This window comes from Stigmatopora nigra, chromosome 1, assembly GCF_051989575.1.
Source record: "Stigmatopora nigra isolate UIUO_SnigA chromosome 1, RoL_Snig_1.1, whole genome shotgun sequence".
In the NCBI taxonomy this organism is placed as follows: domain Eukaryota; kingdom Metazoa; phylum Chordata; class Actinopteri; order Syngnathiformes; family Syngnathidae; genus Stigmatopora; species Stigmatopora nigra.
In genome coordinates, this window is record NC_135508.1 from 7,230,518 (window position 1) to 7,245,017 (window position 14,500).

Genomic DNA, 14,500 nt, shown 5'->3' on the forward strand with positions numbered 1-14,500 from the left:
ACTAGACGCTGTATTGGTCATTTGGGAGAGACTTCCACAAGAACAAAATTTTAATTACGTAGACTGCTTAAAGGTCTTAATCCTGTAAACCAAAATGTTATTGAATTTACATTCATGTGATTATGTCGCCAGTAGATGCCGCCGTTTAAAATGACATCCAGCCGTGGCAGCAGCACGAATGGCATTCTGGGATATGTATTTTAGAGCAGCGTGCTAGCATTGCGTCCTCCAAATTCAGCTCAAATTGGCCAACGACGATGACCTATTGTGAGTGTGTGAAAGGAGCCATCTTCAGGGTTCGAATTGATTGGGACAGACATTCGCGAAGCCTCTCATGTGCTGGCATTCAAAGGCGCGCTCTTTGTGTGTAGACCGGCACCTAGTTTTTATTTTGCCAGTGCACTTATTTGGAACTAGGCGGCGACCTGGCCGGGTTCACACCGGAAACCAAGGGCTTTCTTCCGCCAGGGTTTGCTACTCTGCCGCGGTGCACTCTGGGTCGTATTCGGAGTGAAAGCGAGCTAAATATGGCTGCTAACCTCAGGCAGCGGAAAGAGCCTTTGCATGAAAGCTTATGAATGAAGTTTTTAATTGTAAATCCCTCTCCCCAGTCACATCGGTCGCGCCGACCCATTTGTGGATGACTACACGTTCACTCGACGCAACCGAATTACAAACAAGTAAGGTTAAAGTCTCGTATGAATTCCGACGAGAAGGAGGACTGTGAGTGTGCGCCACCACAGGCCGACATTAGCCCAGAAGGAGGAGCTGACAGGTGGGTACGCGGCTAGGAAAGAGTCGGGGATGCTGGGAGCGCTAGATGGCTCCGTCCACAGCTGTCTGTATGTTGTTTTGCCACACTTTCCACTCCAAATGGCTCTAACAATGCCATTGTAAAATCCATTCAACTATGCCTGCAATCAGAAAAAATAAAGCGAATTATTCTAAGTCATTGCATTCTATTTTCTATTAGCTTGCTACATTAGCTTGTTAAGACACGTCAATAACATTTCTCTATGCATGTTTCACTGTTATGGTTGTACATACATTGCACTTTAGTCAGGTTTATTTCGAAAAAGACTTTGGTTGGAAGTCGTTCGGAACGCTTAGTCATTGCTATGTTCATTCGCCGAATGCTTAAGCCGGCTTCCGGTGCTGCGAACCAGGGATTCTGTTGTATTATAATAATTTGGGTTTATGTATACTCACTTACACAGTATTTAGTGATGGGTCGATGGGGCTGCATGTATGTACCGTTTAAACTCGCTGCCCAACTGTATTGATACTGTGTCACTGAATATTGACACCTGCAGGACAGTAAAAGTCCCTACAGGTAGTAAGTAACCTGACTGCTTTACCAGACAATACTAGTTCCATGACCACCAACACATTTTAGGCCATTTCAATTGCTTCTATATCAATTTGAGCAATATTTATTTAAATGCATAGTGTACATTTTTAGAACACATTATAAATATGTAGTTATTGTCAGAACTCTAACTTGCTGCAGGTAAAATGTTTCTTATTTGGAGTGACTTCTGCTTCAAAATAATCTATAAAAATACATCTCATTGACACCTCATTTAATTCTAGACACAGAGTGACTCTGTCGCTCTTAAGTGACAGTGTCTTTTTCATTTATGTTATTATCGAAGCAGTACACGCCTCGACATGAGTTTATGAACTTGGTTCATGCACTGATGCATCAATGTTGCTGTAGCCATGACTAATGTATATTTGTGTGTGTATTGTGTGGATGTATATATAGTATTAATAGCATTTTAACTAACTTTCATATATCTGTGCCTGTTTCAATAGACAATACGACGAGCCTGAAGTAGAAAACCCAGAAGCAAGCCGAATGTAAGTGACTTACACGGCGCAAAAGCATAATATATGTATAAGTGGAAGAAATACCTATTCTTAGTTGAATATTATTGTCAGCGTGAAAATGATCCATCAAGTTCAGACTCCAGATGCTCGGTGATTAACACATTTGCGTCACAGTTTGGAATTTATGGGTTTGACTAGGTTGGATGCCAAGTCGAAAACGTTTTCAGTGAAAACTAGACAAGAAATCATTAATGTGCAAAGGTTACGACAACCCACATTAATTGTAAAAGATGAATATCATTTTAAAGTTTTCCTTTTTTTATCCTTATTAAGTCTTGCTTTTTTTTTGCTTTCCATACAGGAAGCGAGCGGCTGCCAAGCATCTAATAGAGCGCTATTACCACCAGTTAACAGAGGGTTGTGGGAATGAATCTTGCTCCAACTCATGGTGTGCCTCGTCTTCCGGCTTCCGCCGCATGGACAACAATGCGGCAGCTGTCAAAGCCCTGGAGCTCTACAAGGTTAATGCAAAACTATGTGACCCTCACCCCTCAAAGAAAGGTACAGCTTCAGTCTATCTGGAGAACTCGCCATGTAGGAATACCAAGATGAACCATAAAGATGTCCACTCTGTACGAGACAATTTCAAAGGTCAGCTTATGCTTGTTTACATATTTCTTGTCTATGTAGGGATATTTATGCTTTCTTATATATTGGCAACTAGTGTGTTAAATAGAATGGAGTAACAAATTAACAGTAATTTTTATACACTTTTGGTGTTTTTTCATGGGGGAAGAACAAACAAAACTAGAAGCACCGTCAACTACTAGTCATTCTCAGATACTCCAACATAATCATATGCCTACAATTAAGTCCGTGCAGCAGCAACATTGTACTATGTCATTAACTTTCTACGTGTAAAGCACACGTGCTGTTTTTACTAACGTACTAGTACTAGTAAGAACCTGCAATTGCCACTGGTAGAGTTGCAATATACATAATTACAATGTATTGGTAGCCTAATATATAAGAGAGTTACGTTATACGCAATTCATTGCAGCAATTATTTGCAACTGTAATACAACTTTGCAACACGATTATCCGTGACTAATTATCTCGTGCCTACTAATATTCATTATTTTTGGAATTTTCCACTGCCTACTATTATTCCGGTGCCTACTATTATTAATTCATTTGGAATTTTCCACTCCCTACTATTATTCCAGTGCCTACTATTATTCGGGTCCTCTTAGTACATGGTTTGCCCTAGTGGATAATATATGCATTACCACTAGGCGAAATCCAGTAGAACATGGGTCTCCAAAATATTACACAAAAAGGCCAAAGTGGATGCTGGATTCCAATTGAACAAAAGAACATTTTATATAAGTAAATTGTCTTACAATCAACAGGCTTTGAAGTTCTTTACTAAATCACCACTATTTGGGATTAAAGATGTCTCCTCACCTATTTCTGTGCACTTTTTATTGTCATTCAGATTTTGTCATGTCTGATTTTGCAGATGTGAATTACCTGACAGAGGAAAAAGTGTACGAGATCTTGGATATTTGCGGCGAGAAAGAGGATTACTCCCCTCTCATCAGAGTAATCGGGCGAGTATTCTCCAGTGCCGAGGTCCTGGTGCAAAGTTTTAGAAGGTCGAATCCACAGACCAAGGAGGAGCTCAAGTCCCTTCAGGAAAAAGACGAGGACAAAGATGAGGATGAAAAAGAATCTGCCGCCTGCTCCACCACGGCCATGGAGGAGGACTCCTCGTCTTCTTCAACGTCGCGGCATGGGGAGGGCTCGTCGGGAGAGAACGCCAGCCAAAAGCTGGCCCCCGACGAAGTGACGGTAGACATTGAAGCGGTGCGCCGGGTGTACGAGCGCCTGCTGGCCAATGAAAAGATAGAAGCTGCTTTCTTGAACGCTCTGGTCTACCTCTCACCTAACGTAGAGTGTGACCTAACGTATCATAATGTTTATTCTCGTGACCCAAATTACCTGAACCTGTTTGTTATTGTGATGGAAAACAGCAACCTCCACAGCCCAGAATACTTGGAGATTGCTCTCCCGCTGTTCTGCAAGGCCATGAGTAAACTCCCGCTGCCCGCTCAGGCTAAACTATCTCGACTGTGGGCGCACTACAGTACCGAGCACATCCGCCGCATGGTGGAGACCTTCCAGCAGCTCATCACCTACAAGGTGATTAGCAACGAGTTCAACAGCCGCAACCTGGTGAACGATGACGACTCCGTGGTGGCGGCCACCAAGTGCTTGAAGATCGTCTACTATGCAAATGTGCTCGGCGGCGACCTTGATACGGAGCATAATGAGGATGAAGATGAGGAGCCCGTTCCGGAGTCTAGCGAGCTCACCCTACAGGAGCTCCTGGGTGAGGAAAGACGGAACAAGAAGGGTCCTCGGGTGGACCCGCTGGAGACGGAGATGGGCATCCGTACCAACGATTGTCGACGGCCGCTCATTCCCTTCGAGGAGTTTGTTAATGAGCCTCTGAATGAGGTGTTGGAGATGGACAAGGACTACACTTTCTTTAAGGTTGAAACTGAAAACAAATTCTCTTTCATGACGTGTCCTTTCATCCTTAATGCTGTCACCAAGAATCTAGGCCTGTACTATGACAACCGCATTCGCATGTACAGCGAGCGACGTATTACGGTGCTATACAGCTTAGTGCAGGGCCAGCAGCTCAATCCGTACCTGAGGCTAAAGGTTCGACGCGACCACATCATTGATGACGCTTTGGTTAGGGTATGTGTGGCTCCGTCTTATGCTTTTTACCTTTTATACTTATAAAACTTATAAGTACTTATACTTTTTAACAGCTGGAAATGATTGCAATGGAGAATCCTGCGGACTTGAAAAAGCAACTGTATGTGGAGTTCGAAGGAGAGCAAGGGGTTGATGAAGGAGGCGTTTCCAAAGAGTTTTTTCAGCTTGTTGTCGAGGAGATCTTCAACCCAGATATTGGTAGGACATTACAGCCCAACTGAAATGACATTTAAACCCTTAACCATAATATTAATGCGAAGTAGAAATTTTGCACAAAGGATGGAAAAAAGGGCAAACTAAAAACACTTGAAAAAAATACATTTTGCCCACTTTCGATATAAATGTTTGTGCGAAAGTGTAATTACAACTAAGTTTATGCAAAATAAGGTAGACGAAACCATTTTACTGCCACTTTAATATTATTAGACTTATTTTCTTCAAAAATTCAGAATTGTTGTTGTAGTTCCATATTAAATGACTTAACATTATACCAGAAATTGCCTCCCATAAAAATAGTTATCAATGTAGGACTAACATTTGGATTGGGCATGCAATCTTACATATTGATTTCACGTTATTGAAATTTGCAACTCAATATCGATACTCAAAAAACAGGATTATATGTCCAGTATGAACTACTCTCATTATTCCTTTCTCTTTACAAAACATTAAACTCTAACAGAACTTTGCTACTCAACGGAAACAAGGCTTGGATTCTAAAGCAAATTTATTTTCTCTTGGCAGGCATGTTCACCTATGACGAACTCACCAAACTCTTTTGGTTTAACCCGTCATCATTTGAAAATGAAGGCCAGTACACACTGATTGGAATAGTCCTTGGCCTCGCCATCTACAACAACTGCATCTTGGATGTTCACTTTCCAATGGTGGTCTACAGGAAGCTAATGGGCAAGAAAGGAACTTTCAGGGATCTTGCCGATGCCAACCCTGTAAGTATCCAGTTATCCATTATCAAAGGCATTTTTTTTATTTACCACCAGGCTTCATTTTTCTTGTTTTGTCCAGATTCTCTACCAAAGCTTAAAGGAGCTTTTAGAGTATACAGGTAGCGTGGAGGAGGACATGATGATCACTTTCCAGATTTCTCAGACAGATCTCTTCGGTAATCCACTCATGTATGATTTACGGGAAAATGGGGATAAAATTCCAGTGACAAATGAAAATCGAAAGGTAAGCCAAGCAAGCCCATGATCTTTTAACACTCGGACTGGGAGAACAATTCCTTTTGCTGTTTGTGTACAGGAATTTGTGGCTCAGTATGCAGAATACATGCTAAACAAAAGTGTGGAGAAGCAGTTCAAAGCATTCAGGAGAGGTTTTCATATGGTCACCAACGAGTCACCACTCAAGTACCTCTTCAGGCCTGAAGAAATAGAACTACTTATATGTGGAAGCAGGGTAAGACCACGTCAAATGGATATTATTCGACTCAATAGCCACTTCATTAGGAACAGCTGCACCATCCAATCATGAGTTCATCAAAATGTAGTTGTACTTTGCTTTTCTCAATACTAGTTTGCATCAGAGTGAAATTGTGCAGTTGAGTCTATGGGAGTGGCTGCTGAAGTTATACATAGGATGCACTGTGTACATTAGTGTTCCTTTTTTTTCCCTGTCCAGAACCTAGATTTCCTGGCATTAGAAGACACAACCGAATATGATGGAGGCTACAACAGAGATTGTCGAATAATTAAGTAAGAAAATGTCATTTCTAAACATAAACACACACACACACACACTAATTTAAACATTTGAACCAATTTAAAAAAATGTAAGGAACAAATAACACGATGAGTTAAAACTCACAGTCACAAGTTGTTTTTTTGTGTGTGGAGATGATCAACACAGTCCTACTTAAATATACTGTTTCCTGTCTTTTCAGTTGTAAATATAAAACAATATAAATATAAAAGCAAACAAATTATTGTTTTTTTAATCAAATGCAAAAAAAATCACGATGTCGGATTTTTCACTAAAATTTAGGCATAAACACCTGAGAAAAAAAAGGACTAAATTTGTTTTCAAATACATTTTAAAATACAGTGAGATGTTGTAATTTTTCCTTTTTTGTTTACAATGTGCATACTTTTTCTTATTAATTTAGATTGAGACTGTTCATCTTTATTTGAAAATGATGCCGGTGACTAAATCTCGAGGACCAACTTTAAACACCCATTAATATGAACTTTGATAACTCAAAAGAGATGTAAAATTGGGTCTACTTGTGCACATATCCCAATACTGTGGCCTGAAGTTATTGACTTTTCCTCCTTTTTTTGGGTGTTCGGTTCTGTAATTAGGGAGTTTTGGGAGACATTGCACTCTTTTGGAGAGGAACAGAAGCGCCTCTTCCTCCAGTTCACCACAGGCACTGACAGAGCACCCGTTGGTGGGCTAGGCAAACTGAAGATGATTATTGCCAAGAACGGGCCAGACACCGATCGGTGAGTCACAATTCTAATATATAAAGAAAGCTGTTAAAGGAGAGGGGCAAACAGGTGAATCATCGAATTATTGGTGGAAAAAAACCTGAAATGTTGGTTTCAGGCCATATTACCCAGGCCTAAGAAAAATACTATAGCATACTGATGAGCAAAACAACCTGTCACAGACCTTTAGATATGTATAAAAGGTTTGAACAGCTTACCTTATGATACACTTCCACAATTAGCTCCTGCTTATGTTGTATTTTTTCCCCGCAACAGGCTGCCAACATCTCACACTTGCTTTAATGTCCTACTGCTGCCAGAATACAGCAGCAAGGAAAAGCTGAGGGAGCGACTGCTGAAAGCCATCACCTATGCCAAAGGGTTTGGCATGCTCTAAGGCTAAGCCCATCCCCCAGACCCCCCTCCTTACCAGCACAATACCACTCTTACCACCACCTGTTCCAAAAACTCTGCAAATAGACTCTTCTCACCTCATCTAGCTCTGCCCCTCCCCTCTTAAAAAGACAAAAAAAAAACCCAGAAAAGAAAATAATGAAATCCGACACAATGTAAGTGACTGCGGGAGGAAGTAAGTCTTTCTACTGTATGTGCCTGCATTATCAAGCTTCATAATATTTCAATGTAAGCACAGAGGTTTCCTGATCAAAGTACTCACACCCACTTGACATGGGTGTGCTTCTGCCTCACTGCTTACTTTTTTATGTACAGATATGATGATTTTTCTATTTATTTTAGGTTTAATTAGTTTTTGCCCCATCCAGCAGTGAAAAAAAAGGTTATTCTTCTCTGAAGAATGGGACAACAAGTCATTCTAATCCAGGGCTATTGAACAAAAAGTTGTCCAGTAGAACATTGTAGGAGAAAGTAAAAGAAGAATAAATGAAACAAAATAGAGTAGCCTTTCCTGGATTATGAATTGTCCCATTGTGGGATTAATAAAGGTTTATTCCATTCTTATTCATGCTCTTCTTAAAGAAAAAAACAAAACAAAAAAGCTTAACATTGCACACTCAAAACTGTTTTTATTTTTTTTATTTTACCCCACTCTAAAAAAAAAACGTTTTTTTTTTCTGTGATCAGACTGAGATCATGAACATGTCAGAGCTGTGTAAGTGCACTTAGACTTTTTTCCCCCCACCCCAGAATGTTTTTTTTGTTTTGTCTTGGGCCTGCAGGTCACCATGATTGTCTGAAACATTTTTAGTTACCATGTCTTCCTTTGTTGACAATACTACTAATTAAATAAAAAAAAACAGTATTTATATAGCAGCACGTTTATAATTATCAAGTTGGACCAGTGTACTTTATACAGTCTACTGATTGGCTGAAACCCACAGGGTATTTTGCATCATCTATTTCTGCCGTAAATTCATTTGAAAATTTGGCCTTTGAACATGCTGGGAATAAACATGAAATGAATCTCTTAAGTTTTATCAAGAAACTTTTATCTCAGCTCCCATGATTTTTTACAAAGTGTGTATCCAAAGTATTCAGACCCCCTTAAAGTTCTGACTCTGTTATATTCCATAGTCAATCTCATCTCATCTTCTTCTGCTTATCCGAGGTTGGGTCGTGTGGGCTGCAGCTTCAGCAGGGGATGCCCAGACTTCCCTCTCCCCAGCCACTTCATCCGACTCTTCCAGGAGGATCCCAAGGCATACTCAGGCCAGCCAGGAGAACTAGTCTCCCCAGCACACCCTGTATTGACCCCAGTAGGACTTAGCCCGGAACACCTCGCCAAGAAGGCATCCAGGGGCATCCCAATCAGATGCCCACGCCATCTGATCTGGCCCCTCCATCAGAATGAGCAGTGGCTCTACTCCAAGCCCCTCCTGGATAACCAAGCTTCTCACCTTATCTATGGTCAATAATCAATATATATCAAGTTAGTTTATTCGGTTTTGGATCATACTGATTCTCCCAAAAACTATGATGTCAATTATCATATGAGATGCAGGACAAGAAGAATAGAACGCCTTTATTGTAAAAATGATCTTGATGATGAACATAATAGAATTAACACTCCTGGACCCCTCGCTATTCGTCAGGTACTGTGATGGTTCTGACCTCATTTGTCAAATTAGTGAGCCTCTGTTTAAGCTTGCGCTGGGATGATTCATGATGTTCCGTTAACTTTTTTAGTTTGACGGTCATGACCTCCAGACTGGCCTCGACTGCATTCACTTTTGCTTCAAAGTCTTTGGCGTCAGTTGCGGCGACAAGCGACTCGTCAATGAGGTTGTCCTTCATCAGGATAGCGCGGCCCTTATCTTCCAGTGCATTCTTAGCATCAGGGTACTCTGTGAGCGCCTCCATCAGGTCATCCTTGGATAAGGCAAACAGATCAGAGTATCCCACACTTCGAATGTTGGCAGTTCTTCGATTCCCCGCTTTACTCCCCTTGATGCCCAAAATACTAATTTCTCCAAAGTAGGCTCCATCACTAAGTACCACAAACTGGGTGACTCCATCATCTGCCACCACAGCTAACTTCCCTTCCTTGATAATGTACATTTCCCTCCCAATGTCCCCCTTCTTGCAGATATAGTCACCAGGGCTAAAGACTTGGGGTTGTAGTTTGAGGACCAACTCCACCAGCAAACCTGCCTCACAATCTTGAAAAATTCGTACTTTACTTAAAGTTTCCAGATGAACATTAATGGCGATCTCAGCCTTGAGCTTATCTGGAAGGTTCTTGAGCACCAGCTTTTCGTCGCACGTTTTCTCCTCCGTCCACAAGTAATCGAACCATTTGACCACTCGAGCCTCAAGATCTTTGGTCACCTTTCGGAACTGCATGTACTGCTTGACTGAATCTATCTTGGCTTGGAACTCTACTCGAGCAGCACCCATGTTGGATATCATAGCACCGACATTGCCTACGATTGTAGCGAAGATCAAGACCCCGGTGAGAAAGTCGGCCACAACAAAGAAATACTCGATATCGCGGACTGGGGGTGGTGTCTCTCCTATAGTGGTCAAGGTCAACGTAGACCAATAGAAGCAGTATATGTACTGCCGGCCAAGACGCTGAAATTCAGCATTCTTTGTTGCCGGATAAACCCACGTATCTGAATCAAAGCCTAGAACCTTGGATATGGCAAAATAGATGCAAGCATTCCAGTGAATGATGATGATAATGTAAAGTACAAGATTACCGATCCGGAAAATGTTGGGGAAATTGGTACGTGTCTCGGTTCGGTCAAAGAATTCAAAGAGCCGGGCCAACCTCAAGAGACGATTGAACCTCCACTCTGGATTATTGATTCCGATTTTGATGAAAACAATATCTGTTGGAATTATAGATATGAGGTCTAGTTGAAACTGCCTTGTTTTCCTGTACTTTTCCCTTAGAACTTTCTCCTCTCGTATGAGCAACCCTTGCTCCAAGAAACCTATGAAGGAGAACAGGATTGTTGTAAAATGAATGTTTTTTGCCCCTTCTTCTGTAAACTGTGCCTGAAGAAGGCCACAAACCTGTTCTACTTCTAACAAAAGTGTCCAAGATATAGAGGGCATCTGAAGTGTAGTCAAGCACCATCCACAATGTCGTGTTGTTGTTCTGCAGTTCATTGAAGCAAGCTCTGCAATGCACCAACATTTGCATTAACTTCATAATGTTCTAAATGAAAATGAACCTGGAGAGCAAAAGTGTCCACACCTGGCCACCAGCAACATGAGATTGTAGAAGACAGGAATGGATATCATGCATAACCAGTAATAGTAGGTATCTGTGGCTGGGTCCATGATCCAGACTTCCTTTCTGACAACAAAACATATACGTATAGCCACAGTCACGCATCTCATTTGAACTGTTTGTCAAAACCTTGGATCTTATTGAAAAAAAAACTAGTTTGGGGGTGGCCAACTCCGGTCTTAGAGAGCCCCTATCCAGTCTGTTTTCCATATCTCCCTCCTCTACCACACCTGAATCAAATGAACTCATCAGCAAGCTGTCCACAAGTGTGATACTGATCCAGATTATTTGATTCAGGTGTATTGATGTTGGAAGACATGGAAAACAGACTGGATATGGGCTCTTGATGACCGGACTTGGCCACCCCATGCTCTAGTTGTTAAATGAAAAACAGCACTACACCCTGTCAAGCCTAATCTAAAACTGTATATTGTCAATAGAGTGACAACAACCATGGCGCGTGACTAAAGAGGCCCCTGTTTGAGGAACTGCTATCATAGTTTGCTGAGTAGGCTGCAATGGAGATGAAAGTGGTGAGTACCCAAGTAGTACTTGCAATCAATAACCTGTTTAAAATAGAAGCTAAATTGTAAATTGAAAAAATGATGTGGATTAAGGTTTTGAGTATTCTGGGATACTGTACAAATTGCCGTGGGATGAGTGTTGTTGCCAGATAATAAGGCTCTGTACACATTATAAGGGGTGTGATCTGTCTCAGCAAATCTAAGCATGTATTTCAAATTGGGACCTTGATAATGGGAGATATTTAAAATTTTAGCTGTACAAAATTATGAAGGGTCCTATAAATGGGCTTGCCTTGGGCCCCATTTTCATGTTTAAATCAACATACTAGATCTTGTTGAAACCTAATACGAATGCATTAAGACTGAGACAAATTGTGTCATTTCCTCTGTCTTTCTTGAGGAAAATAGTCATACTTAATAATTAGAATAATTTTGTTTCATATTCTGAATGTTAAGAAACAAAAGTGTGACTTACGGTTCTTCCTTTTTGTCATCTTTCTTGTCATCTTTTTTGTCATCTTTCTTGTCATCTTTCTTGTCGTCTTTCTTGGGTTCTGCCTTCTTGTCATCTTTTTTGTCATCTTTCTTAGGCTCATCTTTCTTGTCATCTTTTTTGCTAAGAAAACAGTTTTGAAGCAACAGCACATATATTATCTTAATTGTGCAATACTAATTGGGTCCTGAAGAGGCACTGTCACAGCCTAATTGCACTGGAAAACGCATGGGAGTTAATCAGTGACATCTTACCCGTCGTTGTTGTTGCAGTTGTTAATGTTATGTTCAGCCAAAGGCCACCTAAAAAGAATATTAGGACAACATATTTAGTCAGTAAACTCACATTTATTATCATACATTTAGACATAATAAAATAAGTAGTTATTACCACAAATCAATAAACCCCAATAACATTTGTTTTCCCAAATTAAAATTGGGCAAATGTCCAATTTTGATAAACCAAGAAAACTTTGAGTCTAATTCCTCTTTGAACTCAAAGAAAGCTCAGGATGTAATATAATATTTTCAGGTTAATGAATCAATGATCTAACTAGAATTCATTTGATTGTAGATTAGATATTGACAGATTGGTTATCTAGGTTTGAATTTCTCAAGAATATGGCAATATCGTTGAATGATTTGGTTCTATATTTTGTTTCTCTTTCTGTATTGTGCTGCACCTTGCAGACAAATTGGCATTTTGGTTCCATACTTCTACAACTTACCTTTTTCTGGTGTTCTTTGTTCTACAGTAGCTCATATTGAATTCTGTTGGTCTACTTCTGTTCACACCGAAGGGACTCATGTGAACCAGACTAGGGAACAAATTGACCATACGTAATTGATATCAAGATTTATTTTTATTTTTTTAAAGAAGTGTTTAACCGGTACTCATTATTTTTACTTTCTTTATGATCCCTGCCTCTGTCGGACTCACCTGGATAGTGGTCCTGTCCCTGTCCCTGCAATGGAGTTCCGAGTCTCTTTGTCCATCTGCAAGGAAGAGGTAAATTACAAAAAACTGAAATGATTAATTTTTCATTTTGCTTCCATTTGCTTTTGAATATGACATTAGGTTTAGCATCTCACAATAATCACATTAACTGCTCATTTTCAATAAGTTGCTTCACATACACCTGAATGATGGTCTTTACAAGATTGTATTGGTTTAGCCTTGCCAGCTCTGCTCCAATCCTCACTCAGAATATACATAATTTTTCTAATATTAGGATTTTTACATCTCTACCACCCCAACCTTAAAAAAAATAAAGTAGTTTTAAAGTGACTAGAAATCAGAGTGTTCATGACCTTACCTTTATCTGAGTGCTATAATAATAGTCCCATCTTTGTTCCTATTTGTAAATGACCTAAGTCAGAGCAGATATGAGCATATATTGTTATTATATACCTGTATAGGAAGGGAAAATGAAAAAAGAGTTGAGATCTTGTCCTGGTGTGAATTAGTCCATATGTGTTCAGGTACTCTGTTATTTCTCAGTCAAGTATGGGAGGGAAAAGACAGATGGTTGAAGGAGGAGCCTAAAGAAGAAACGGATCAGCTTGTTCATGGAATATCTTTAACACCCCAAAAAGATGAGCAATTGAAAAAAAACAAGCTTATTTTTCCCTTTAACAATAGATCAATTTCCACTATTAGTAAATTTATTGATTAATCAATTATAGTGTTTCATCTATTTTTACATATTGGAATAAACACAAATTGATTCCGAAGTATAATAGGTACCTCTTTCAAGGCTAGAATTTTACAAGTGTAATATTTTTATTTAGTGGCAACATCATTAGATCAAGAATAGTGACTGTTGTCAAAAGTGCCTATTTATTTTTATCCCTTCCAGTCAGTGCAAAGCTACTTAGTGTGTGTGTTTGTGTAGGCAACCACAGGAGCAGCCACAGGAGGATCCACCAGCAGCTTGAGCTAATCTGAACATAGCTATTTCTATCCTCCCTTTCAATAAACCCCTTCTAAAGCTGTAAACCAGGGGTGTCAGACTGGGGTTGGTTCGCGGGCTGCGTTAACGTCAACTCGATTTTATGTGGGCTAGACCACTTTAGATATAATATTTCAATTTTTTATGAATAAATGGATTAAAAGAAATGGATTAAAAGCCCTGGATATTCAGTTTTTGATAGATCTAAGACTGTTTATTTTAGTTGTTTTTTAAAATATATTTTTAGATTTTACAAAATGATTTTTGAACTAAAAACAGAAAAAAATGATTTAAAAAGTATTGATTTAAAAGGGAAAAAATCAGAAAATGTAATATACAAATATACTCTTCATTTGAATTTGATCCTAAAACAGAAAGTCGGCACTCATGATTCACTTTACCGGGCCACACAGAATGATGCGGTGGGCCAGAATTGGCCCCGGGGGCCGCCACTTTGACACACTGTGAACCATGAGAGCCACTGAAAATGTAATGACAAGATTCCGATTTTTATTTTTATCAAAGATATAGTGTTCATATGTAATTGTCATCGTATCAATTGGCACTTGTAGTAGAATGAAAAAGTGATACCACATCCTTATCTCATCTCATGTAGTTTAGCTACACAGAAAGTGAGCACTTTCACCAACTTCTGTGTATAGAAACCAGCCTTGAGATCACAAACAATCGCAAACTTCACACCTGCTAACTCTGTTCTCCCTAGTAACCAAATTAACA

General features: G+C 39.8%; 2 protein-coding genes and 1 long non-coding RNA gene across 5 annotated transcripts; 2 read left to right on the top strand and 1 right to left on the bottom strand.

Annotated features, from left to right (window-relative positions):
* The first annotated feature begins 232 nt into the window (after positions 1-232).
* Positions 233-8,524, top strand: LOC144205317 (ubiquitin-protein ligase E3A). Of its 2 annotated transcripts, none has more exons than XM_077729621.1 (11): positions 233-775; positions 1,819-1,863; positions 2,195-2,484; positions 3,356-4,605; positions 4,680-4,824; positions 5,371-5,576; positions 5,653-5,817; positions 5,890-6,045; positions 6,268-6,341; positions 6,948-7,091; positions 7,353-8,524. In XM_077729621.1, the coding sequence occupies exons 1-11, from the start codon at positions 699-701 to the stop codon at positions 7,471-7,473; spliced, it is 2,673 nt and encodes an 890-aa protein (XP_077585747.1). In that variant the 5' UTR covers positions 233-698; the 3' UTR covers positions 7,474-8,524. The 2 variants fall into 2 exon arrangements, with proteins under 2 accessions (XP_077585747.1, XP_077585755.1); XM_077729629.1 differs by having other exon boundaries at positions 233-680.
* LOC144205331 (cyclic nucleotide-gated channel alpha-3-like) lies at positions 7,815-13,352 on the bottom strand. 2 transcript variants are annotated; one of them, XM_077729642.1, is made up of 8 exons: positions 13,222-13,352; positions 12,751-12,806; positions 12,539-12,628; positions 12,066-12,113; positions 11,794-11,934; positions 10,759-10,860; positions 10,575-10,681; positions 7,815-10,492 (listed from the first exon to the last, which is right to left on the bottom strand). In XM_077729642.1, exons 2-8 carry the CDS (start codon positions 12,804-12,806, stop codon positions 9,135-9,137), a joined length of 1,902 nt encoding a protein of 633 aa, XP_077585768.1. In that variant the 5' UTR covers positions 13,222-13,352; the 3' UTR covers positions 7,815-9,134. The 2 variants fall into 2 exon arrangements, with proteins under 2 accessions (XP_077585768.1, XP_077585776.1); XM_077729650.1 differs by having other exon boundaries at positions 13,127-13,294.
* LOC144205350 (uncharacterized) lies at positions 11,062-13,809 on the top strand. The gene is made up of 3 exons (XR_013328062.1): positions 11,062-11,327; positions 12,759-12,819; positions 13,706-13,809. It is a non-coding gene; the product is annotated as an uncharacterized LOC144205350 (long non-coding RNA).
* The last annotated feature ends 691 nt before the right edge of the window (positions 13,810-14,500 follow it).

Excerpts from the sequence above, each read along its gene's own strand:
- LOC144205317 (XM_077729621.1), top strand. The coding sequence starts at position 699 with ATGAATTCCGACGAGAAGGAGGACTGTGAGTGTGCGCCACCACAGGCC. Across the intron at positions 6,046-6,267 it reads TACTTATATGTGGAAGCAGG|AACCTAGATTTCCTGGCATT; the intron begins GTAAGACCACGT and ends TTCCCTGTCCAG. Across the intron at positions 6,342-6,947 it reads AGAGATTGTCGAATAATTAA|GGAGTTTTGGGAGACATTGC; the intron begins GTAAGAAAATGT and ends TTCTGTAATTAG.
- LOC144205331 (XM_077729642.1), bottom strand. The coding sequence starts at position 12,806 with ATGGACAAAGAGACTCGGAACTCCATTGCAGGGACAGGGACAGGACCA. Across the intron at positions 12,629-12,750 it reads GGGACAGGACCACTATCCAG|TCTGGTTCACATGAGTCCCT; the intron begins GTGAGTCCGACA and ends TTTGTTCCCTAG. Across the intron at positions 12,114-12,538 it reads ACAAAGAACACCAGAAAAAG|GTGGCCTTTGGCTGAACATA; the intron begins GTAAGTTGTAGA and ends TATTCTTTTTAG.